Source organism: Lampris incognitus, chromosome 10 (assembly GCF_029633865.1).
Source record: "Lampris incognitus isolate fLamInc1 chromosome 10, fLamInc1.hap2, whole genome shotgun sequence".
Classification (NCBI taxonomy): Eukaryota; Metazoa; Chordata; class Actinopteri; order Lampriformes; family Lampridae; genus Lampris; species Lampris incognitus.
The window spans coordinates 16673289-16684196 of NC_079220.1; the positions used below are offsets into that span (position 1 = coordinate 16673289).

Here is a 10908-nt window from a genome sequence, read left to right on the forward strand (position 1 = left end):
ACTTGACTGACAGAGATCCTGTCCTTAGGCTTGTAGGGAGGACAACTTACTGGAGAAAGCATTTAAATCAGAATGTGATGTAATCAGTGACGAATATGAATGATTGAATGTACAAGAGGAAAGCTCAACTCACCTTGCAGCTGTGCTTTGGTACCTGGGGAAATGCAAAAATAAAAAGATGTTATTTAAGAAGCATGGCTCTGTATGTTGCTGAGTCTGACACCACGGTTATGTAGGAGCTGTTTATGAAGGTGCCACCAGCACCTCATCCACCACACACAACCCACATGAAAGACATGTCAAGTTTTTTTGCTCTTTTACCAGCTACTCATTTACCATACTTCTCTATAGCACTGCAGGGTTGTTGCCTTAGTCACTTACTCTACAGTGTGTTCACACATGACTGTGTTGCCAAATATCATAACAGCATAGTGACATTCACAGACGACACCACTGTAATTGGACTGATAAATGACAACAATGATGATGCCTATAGGAAAGCGGTAAGGGACCTACCTATCCATACGGTGTCAAGATAATCTCTCCCCAAATGTTGAGAAAACAAAGGAGATAATTGTTGATTTTAGAAAGTTCAAAACGGTTCAGACACCAGTTTAATCAGCAGTGTCCCAGTTGAAATTGTGAAGAACTTCATATTTTTAGGCATTCAGATCTCAGACTCCCTCCCCTGGTGTCTAGTTGTGACACTAGTTGTGTCATTAAGATGGCCCAACAGAGACTATACTTTCTGAAATGTCTTGAAAAAAAATTCAGGATGTACAAAAAAACCCTGGTCATTTTCTGTCAGACTACCATAGAGAGCATCCTTACTGGAAGCATACCGGTGTGGTTTGGCAACCTGACTGAACAGACCCACAAATGACTGAGAAGGATAGTAAAAACAGCTTCAAACATCATAGGAACAGCACTCCCACAGCTTCAGGACATTTACACCACCAGAAGGAAGGCCGTAAGTATGATGGAGGACACCAGCCACCCAGCCCAAGGTCCGTTCTCCTCCTTCCCTCAGAACAACACTTACAGAGCATCAGAGCTCCAACCAGTCACCTCAAAGACCGTTTTTACCCACAGGTGGTCAGAATAATGAGCAGTAGGCTCCTTACACAACTCTCATTGAATTACTATTTTGTGGGACTTCTGATTTCTTATTTGTTGTTTTTGTTATTATTTCTTCATATATATAGTTTCTGAGGGCTGAGGGAGCCAGGGCACATGCATTTCATTGCATTTGAGGGTACATGGTACTTTATATATGTATATGACAATAAAGTGAATCGAATTTAAGGGGGTGATGAAAACAAAACTAACAAGTTATTCTTCTTTCACCATGTCGTGCCCCATCCCCCTGTTATTTCTACCTGCCGTGTTTAACTCCTTTGTTTCCTTTTTTTACAAACCACAATTCATGGAATGTTGCTTGGCAGAGTGAAAATAATTTTTAAAAAAAAACAACAACAACTGTCTACACTGTCCATTACGAGGAAGTAATGACATGAAAATGACATAGAAAATTAAAGTGTAACTCATAAGGGCATACTGAAGAGCTTCTCAAGATGAGTTTTGCACCTCAGGTGTGACTGGTTTCACCCAGCATGATAAGAGCAAAGCGGCCATACTGGAATTTCATGTTGGATAGTCATGGTGGAAACATTTGTCATGTGGGCACCGTAGATGTCATGTAAAATGAAAAACTGTCTTAGAAATTGCTTTTCCGGTTAAGTCCTTAGTATATCACATAAGCATAATGGTAACAATAAACAGAGACAAAGGTGTGTCTTGTTCAAACAATAAAAGTGAAAGTAAAGAGCATAAACACGGTCTTTCCCATTTTCCCCCAAGTTATAAAAAGTCTCGTGACTCTAGAATATATTTATAATAGTCTCTAGAACCTCTTTCAAGCACCTGTTTTGAGAGCCGGTTTGAAGAAATGTTCAATTTCCATGACAGTATGAAAAATTTGAATGCGCTAATTGAATTTAGAATCGATAAACAGATATGCAAATAAACCTGTCTGACACAAAATGTTTTGAGTGCCCCACAGCTTAAAAAAAAAACACATCACATGATTATCATAAGAGCTGTAAAATCAATACCTACCGTGAACTATTAAGGCCAGTATCGCCACAACACAAGTAGGTAGACTCAAGTGCATTCTTGCGTGCTTGTTCCACCTGCTTATCTGTGAAGCCTTCTTGGCTAGGAGTTGAGTTTTTGTTGACGAGGTGTGACGCAAGGCAGGAAATAAAGCTGTCCTTCTACATAAATCTGATTGGATCGTCTGTCTGACGCTCTGTCCACACCTGAAATGTCCTTTGTCCAATTCCTTCTTGTGCAACTAAGAGAGCCAGCAGGGGAGGTCCTAATGCAACCAACCGTCAACAAAAGCTATTTGATGTTTTGGAAGAGGCCGCGATGACAGGCCATGCACAAACCTGCTGTTATAATTGCCTGAGATCAAATAGCTCAACACAAACAATGCAATACAATACAGTGCAATACAGTGCAAACAACTTTATTAATCCTGCTAGGTGGAATTTGTTTGCAGCAGCTTGTATAGAAAACACAGTGACATACAACTAAACAAATAACACAAGCGATAAAATCACTCCAGGGAGCTAAATGTAGAATGAAATTGTTGTATTCTTATGGACAAAGTACCCGAAGATGACTTTATGTAAAGGAGCTTTTATTCATATCTCTCGGCTGTACATGTCCGCCTGACTGTCAAGGCATTGGAGAGCGCAGTTCTGGGTTTTGGCGCTTTTGCACCTAATATTTATATCCTTTCTGGGCGGGGTTACATCCGGTCAACAACATGTAAACAATAAGTAGTTCCGTATCCACAGTGAATGATAGAACATTTATCAATACACCACATTCCTCCCCAGAAACTTTAAACCTCTCATATTTTCATCTGAACAAAAAAAAAAAAAACCCCGTTTTCCACCCACATTAGTGACATTCTTTTTCCTATTACAGTTAACACTCAATGAACAGTTGTTTACAATCAATGTTTCTCCTAAGCAGATTATAAAGTTAACTTATCAGGTGCTCGCCTGTTTCGCTGTGGTCTGGTGCGTGGTGCTTCCGTAGAGGCAGATGCTTCATCTCTTTCCAATTCACCACTGGGTACCACCTCTGTTTCTGGAGCCCTGACAAACACATGTTCTGCAATATCAAATTCTGGGTCTCCTGTGTTCTGTGGTCTTATCTGTGATCAACTGGTCAATGTGTTTCTTGAGGGTTTGCCCCTCTACCTTGACTAAGTAAGTCACTGGCCCTAGAGCTCGCTCTATCACCCCCGGTTTCCATTTCTTCCCATCCCCTCCCCGAAAATCCCTAACCTTCACCTTCTGGTTGGGCTGGAGGGTTCTAGGACTGCCTGTAACCTTTGTGTGTTTCTCTTGCATCTGTGCTGAGAATTTTGGCTTTATCAGCGACAACTTGGTTCGAACCTGTCTTTTCAGAAAGAGCTCAGCTGGGGTTTTCCCTGTGGTTGTTGATGGAGTGTTCCTATAACTAAACAAAAAACTATCAATGCACTGTTGCACTGGATACCCATATTCCTTCTGCTTCTCTAAAGACTGTTTAAAAGTCTGGACCAACCTTTCTGCCTGTCCATTGGAAGCTGGATTGTAAGGAGCGGACTTGATGTGTTTGACACCATTTTGTTCTAAGAAGGTTTCAAACTCCCTTGACACTAGCTGTGGGCCATTATCTGAAACGACCACTTGGGGGAGCCCCCACGCTGCAAAGAGGGCCCTCATTGCATCTACTAGGGCTGTAGCTGTAGTCCTGGTCATAAGCTTGACCTCTGGCCAGCGCGAGTATGCATCACTGACCAAAAGAAACTGCTGTTTCCCTTTTTCTGCAAAATCGATGTGGATTCGTTCCCATGGCTGCTCTGGCCATTTCCATGGGTGTACGGGCGCTTTGGTGGGCAGGTGTCTGTTTGCTTGGCATAAAATACAATTGTTTACCATATTTTCTATTTCCTGATCTAAGCGTGGCCACCAAAAATGGCTTCTGGCTACTGCTTTTGTCTTCACAATGCCCAAATGCTCTGCATGCAACTCTTTCAAGAGTGTAGGTCTCAGTGTCATGGGTATGATTACCCGTAAACCCCATAACACACAGTCGGCTTCCACTGTGAGCTCGTCACGTCTGTTCCAGTATGGCTTTAATTCTTCATCTGCTACATGTTTAGGCCATCCTGTCTGTATAAAATGCCTAACTTTTGTGAGCACCCTGTCTTTATCTGTTTGGATTTTAATATCTTTGGCTGAGACTGGCATTGCTTCTAACCAAGACACTCTGTACTCTGGGTTACTTGTTGGTGCTTCTCCCTGTACTGGGAGCCTGGACAGACCATCTGCATTTGCATGCTGTAAGGAGGGTTTGTAGACTATGTCATACTGATAGGCAGAGAGGAGTAATGCCCCTCTCTGCAGGCGGGCAGCGGCTAACGCTGGCACCCCTGTTGTTGGCCCTAGAATCTTTACTAAAGGCTTATGATCCATCACTAATATGAATTTCCTTCCATATAAGTAATCCCTAAATTTTTGTATCCCAAAAATGATGCCTAGTGCTTCTTTCTCAATTTGAGAGTAGTTGATCTCAATCTTGCTAAGCGTGCGTGAGGCATATGCGATTGGACGTTCACTACCATCTGCCATTCTATGTGCTATCACTGCTCCTAACCCATAGGCACTTGCATCACACGCTAGTAATAGTGGTAGCTGGGGGTCAAAGTGAGTCAGCACTGTGTCTGATGTTAACTGGCTCTTGGCCTTCTCAAAGGCTTCCTGGCACTTAGTAGACCATACCCATCGCTTATCTTTCTGTAACAACTCAGTCATAGGCTTTATGATAGTGGATAAGTTGTCCATAAACTTCCCATAATATGTCAGTAGGGCTAAGAATGCTCTCAGTTCTGTGACATTCTTTGGGGTGGGAGCATTTGCTATGGCTGTTACCTTCTCTTCTATGGAGTGTAACCCTTCCTTGTCTATTTTGTGCCCTAAATATGTAACACTTGGCTGGCAGAAGGCACACTTGTCTTTGTCCTTACACCTCTGTCTTGTAACCGCTCCAGCACTCGTTCTACCTTTTCCCAGTGTTCGGCTTTTGTTGTCCCTGTGATGAGTATATCATCTAAATAGCACACCACCCTTGGCAGCCCCTGTTAATACCTGATCCATGATGCGTTGGAATATTGCTGGGGAGCTTGCTACTCCATATGGCAACCTGTTTAGACGATACAGCCCCTTAGGCGTGTTTATAGTTAGGTACTGCTTGGATTCATCATCCAGCTCTACTTGCTGATATGCTTGTGTGAGGTCTTACTTGGTGAAATACCTGCCACCAGCTAGTTTAGCAAACAGGTCTTGTGTCTTTGGCAGAGGATATTTGTCTACCTCTAGCCATGGGTTTATTGTCACTTTATAATCCCCGCATATTCTGACTTCTCCATTTGTTTTGGGGATACATACTATTGGAGTAGCCCCTTCACTATATTCTACCGGGGTCCATACTCCTTTTTCTTGCAGTCTGTCTAGCTGCTGTTCTACTGCTGTAGTCAGTGCATAAGGCACTGATCTTGCTTTGCAAAACTTGGGCGTGGCGTCGCTAACCACCTGTAACCTTGCTTTTACTCCTGAAATGACCCCCCTGTCTCTCTCAAACACCTGGAAGTATTTCTGATACATCTCAGTCAGTGGCTCTACTACCAGCGGTACATGGTTCACTCACAACTTTAAGAACTGGATCCAGTTTCTACCCATCAGTGTTGGCCCATGTCCCTTACACACTAACAAAGATAGCTGTTCTGTTTGCTCCCCACACTGTACTTTCACTTGGAATTTACCCAACAATGGAATCGGCTCTGAAGAATAAGTTTTTAAACTTACATCACATGGCATTAGTTGACACTTGCTAAACCTCTGTCTGTAGTTTCTCATTTATGATACTCATGGCTGCGCCTGTATCTACCTCCATTTTGATCTTTACACCATTACATCTCACCATGACCATAAATGGTCTGACATATTCATTATCATTTTTAGGCCTACCGGTAATGGAAAACAACCCCAAGTCTTTTTCAATCCCTGTTACCTCGATGATGGTCAGCTTGTGGGTTTTGTTGGAGGCCCTGTAGTTCTCATAATCAGTCTCTTCCTCCGATGCACTTTGCTGCTCGTGGGGAGACTCCTCCCTGGTGATGTAGCGAGTCTGCCTCTCTGCAGGAGTGGTCCTCCTGCTGGTCCTAGGTCCCCGTCTGGAGCTGCCGCCGTGGTTGGCCGTCTCCGACTCCGATGATGCAGTGGACCTGCACGCCCTCTCAGGATGGCCCTTCCGGTTGCAGGCTCTGCACTGGAACTCTTTGTACCTGTATGTCGCTGCTTGATGTCCCTCTCCGAGGCACCGGTAGCACGCCGTGTCCCTGGCGCCCTTTTTCATGTCGTGTGCTGCGTTTCCGCGCGCACTGGCGCTCCCTTTGTAGCTGCTGGCTCTCACAATGTCTGTTCTCAGCGGAGCTTGCTGGAACGCTATAAGACTCGTGGATGTGCACTCAAAATTGTTCACCGTGTCCATCACCTTAGCCCAGTTTAGCTCTTGTCCATAAGCAGCACTCAACAGCTTAGTTCTCAGCACTTTACTACTGCTACCATATACTAGCTGATCTCTCAGTTGTTCTTCTAGCGTCGCGCCAAATGCGCAAGAGGCTGCTAACCCTTTTAGCGCGGCAACATACTCGGCTAGAGACTCACCACTTTGTTGCTTACGGGCACGGAAGCTATAACGTTCGCTCAGGACATTCTTCTTTGGCATATAAAAGTCCCTCAATGCTTTAAAAATATCAGCTAATGGCGTTTCCGATGGCTTCTTTGGCGCTACCAAGTCAGTCAGTAAAGTGAAAATCTTTGCACCCACCACGGATAGGAACACAACCCGTTGCTTCCCCTCCTCAATCCCGTTGGCTTCGATAAACTGTGCAAAACGATCCTCGTACGTGCTGAAGCTTTCGTTAGCCTCGTTGAAGCACAAACCCGACTCACTGTTAGCGCGTTGCTCCGGTTAGCTCTCTCTTCTCTCACACCTTTTTCTCCGTCTCAGAAGAAAAAGTTTTCGTGTAAAAACGAATCCCCCTCGTCGCCAGTGTTGTATTCTTATGGACAAAGTACCCGGAGATGACTTAATGTAAAGGAGCTTTTATTCATATCTCTCGGCTGTACATGTCCGCCTGACTGTCAAGGCATTGGAGAGCGCAGTTCTGGGTTTTGGCGCTTTTGCACCTAATATTTATATCCTTTCTGGGCGGGGTTACATCCGGTCAACAACATGTAAACAATAAGTAGTTCCGTATCCACAGTGAACGATAGAACATTTATCAATACACCACAGAAATCTATAAGCTCTATAAGTAATTAATGATATTGATGGGCTAGTTAAACTCAATAAATGGTACAATAGTCGATACAATAGTAAACACAACAAAAAAAAATTGATGAAATGAAATTTGATCACTTATTTCACATAGCTGTTTTCACTGCCATACATTTCCTTCATGAAATGCATGTATGATTTCCAGCGGCCTTTTTCTTGTATCTTTTTCTTTCTTTCTTTTTTATCTTGAGAAGGCGTGCAGTTTTGTGATGCCATTAGCTAAAGGTATGGCCAATTACTTTTTTGTCTCTCAACTTATCTTTTATTTATTTCTTTTCATCCACTGTTCATTACTCTTTGTGTTACTGAAAGCAGCAAATGAGATGCTTCTCCTCCCGATCTCTATGTCTCTGCAATAGAGGGGCTTACCTCAGATCCTAAGTGGTGCATACATTTTGTTATAAAGAGAGAGCCAATAACAGGCTTGAAGCTTTAGCAATTTTAATCACTAGCACTGCTGGCACCATCTGAGGCCCAAAGCCCAGGGCAGTAGCTAAGTCTTTAGGGAAAGCTCTGAAGGTGTAGGAGAGAATTAGATAAGTGTCAGAACACCATTATGTTGTGGATTATAGTTCTGCCAATGTCTTAACTAGTGTTTTGACAAGACATAGACTAGAATTTATATTGTGATGTAAGTACATCTTAACAAAACCAGTCTATGCTGCATGTGCAGAAATTACAGAGCACTTTCTCCTGTAGAATTGGTGTGCTACAGTAAATATATGTATGTATGTATGTATGTATGTATGTATGTATGTATGTATGTATGCATATATTGTAACGTGCATGGATAAGAAGACACGCTGGCCGCTGGCTCGCGGGTCTGACCCTTTAGTCGAGCGGTTAGCGATGTCTCCTGCGGTGCGGGCAATACGGGTTCGCCTCCCGGCCGCGGCAGTTCCTGTGGTTACGTTGTCCCCCGAATTCGCTACATTGGTGTCAGAAGCGGGATGGAGCGACCGTAAGGCCATCGGAAGCGTAGGCGCCCTGAGGCGTGAAGGAGCTGATATGCTCCTTCTGAGCTGATATGCTGATATATTTCCCGAAGGAGGGGGTAGTGTAACGTGCATGGATAAGAAGACACGCTGGCTGGCGGGTCTGACCCTTTAGTCGAGCGGTTAGCGATGTCTCCTGCGGTGCGGGCAATACGGGTTCGCTTCCCGGCCGCGGCAGTTCCTGTGGTTGCGTTGTCCCCCGAATTCGCTACAATATGTTGATATTCCGCTCCTCATTTGTCGAGCACTCACAACGCCACTGACGGTTTCGGGAAAAAACGCTATATATGTAAGGCCAAAGAGGAGGTTTATGGATGTGGTGAGGGAGGACATGCAGGTGGCTGGTGTGACAGAGGAAGATGCAGAGGACAGGAAGAAATGGAAACGGATGATCCACTGTGGCGACCCCTGACGGGAGCAGCCGAAAGTACTACTAGTAGTAGTGGCATATATAGCTGAACTCTCACTAAGGTAGGGCCAGCAGGGTGTTCACTTTAAACCCAGAGGCAGGAAAACACTAAAGGTATTTATCCCCCCCCCAAAAAAAAAACAAAAAACAAAACAAAAACAAAAATCATCAATTAGTAACAAGGCACTTTTACTAAACAGTAGGAAGGGATTATTCATCCCTTCTGTGAAATTTTGTGCTGCGAGTCCTGAACAAGAAAATCGAAGTTGAATCAATTCACCTGAACACAACTTGAACAAGAAAATGTTTGATAAAAGACATTTATCACAAACGCTGCCTCCAAAGGGGTCTCGGCATCAGCAGAGATCCCACCCACCCCAACCATGGACTGTTCTCCCCCTGCGCACTGGGAGGCGCTACAGGAGCCTCAGAGCTCGCACTACCAGACTCAAAAACAGCTTCTTTCCCCAAGCTGTTAACCACCCACCCCACCCCTTTTTTTTATTGACACATTCAAAAAATACACAATGACTCGCAGAGCAAACACAAGCCATATAACGCAACACAATATTTTCACCATCAAAACAAATGCAGACAGAATACACAAATAAAAAAATGGGGGGGGGGCATCTACAAAAGGTACATATACAAGTATATAAACAAAAACATTTCTAAATCACTGGGCAGAGAATAAGCAAAAGGCTTAAACCATGGGGACACAAATCAAAACAACAATAAACGAGATATATCCCCATAAATCTTTCTTGCCATTTTGTTAGAATACACTCTTTTAAGAGATCCATCAATCAACCAAGTTGCATGTTATATAGCACTTTTCTAGCTGCAACAGCCACTCAAAACGCTTTACAAATAATACAAATAGAAAACTTCAAATCGCAATGACTGAAGGTTAGGTGTGGAGTGCCCCAGGGCTCAGTGAGAAAAATAATTTTAAATCATTTATGAAGCTAAAAAAGAGGGCTTACTATTTACTACAATTAATTTGATATTTACCCATAAAAATAATGATATTAATCATATCAGAAATAGATGAGTTTATGTTATCCAACAAAAAAAATGTATGTATAGCGTTTTTTCCCGAAACTGTCAATGGTGTTGTTGTAAGTGCTCAATTAATGAGGAGCGGATATACAGGGCAATAGAAGAACATGTGCTCTAAAGTTCCGTCTGTTGCATTACAAAATGTACAAGGATCCACTTCAAATTTAAACCTTTTTTGCAACTGGGTAAACTTTATGAAAGTGCATTTCTTTTACCTTTGGGGAAATGGGCCATTTAATAAATCTAGAATGTGCTTTCACCATAATAGACAAGGTCTCCACATTAGGACCATGTACATACGGCCCTCTGTTATAATCATGAAGCACTTTGGATTTTACCCACTGTTACGCACCTGAACTTGGCTATCCGCTGAATGTCTGTAAATATGTTTTATCCCTACAATCACATGGAATGTCCTTTTTGTTCATTGCCAGGTCTATCGTGCATCATCTGATGGGAGAGAGATACTATATCTCATAGACATAGTAAATTAAATGAAGCAATAAAACAGCTCAAATTACCACCATTGCTTGATCGAAAGCCATTCGATATTTGATATCCTTCCACGCTTTATTATTATACAATACATACAGTACAACTAAATAATTTACCAAACATAAAATGTAAACTAAAAATTGCGAGAAAGTGCTTGAGGTGACAAAAGTGAAATGAAATACCAAATTTTTCAGTTATTGATTTGATTCCCGCAGTGTAGGAGTCTCTGTTTGAAGTACGCTTAAAAGAAAGACGTTCTCGATTCTAAATGTGGGTTTTCCTTTGCAAACTCACTGGCATGAATGTGGAATTTCACTGGAATTAAAAGAAGGCTGATCGTGTATATTTTGTGTGGGCCAAATTGGTTAATCCACACTAACTGTGAAGCAGAATCCTCACAGGAAACAGAACAAGTCGTTTTCCGGTCCTCAGACTGGAGTCCCTCCCCGCCAGCCTGTGCCATCTTGTATTTAGCAAGAA

At 42.9% G+C, this 10908-nt stretch overlaps 1 protein-coding gene across 1 annotated transcript in view; it reads right to left on the minus strand.

Annotated features, from left to right (window-relative positions):
* The window catches only part of LOC130120158 (serine protease 1-like), a 34276-nt gene extending 32031 nt beyond the window's left edge, over window positions 1–2245 (minus strand). Inside the window, exons 1-2 of the mRNA XM_056288825.1 lie at window positions 2119–2245; window positions 134–154 (exon numbers count right to left, since the gene is read on the minus strand). Coding sequence (XP_056144800.1) covers window positions 134–154; window positions 2119–2173 — 76 coding nt within the window. The 5' untranslated portion in view covers window positions 2174–2245. The remainder of the gene's footprint in view (window positions 1–133; window positions 155–2118) is intronic.
* Window positions 2246–10908: the final 8663 nt, after the last annotated feature.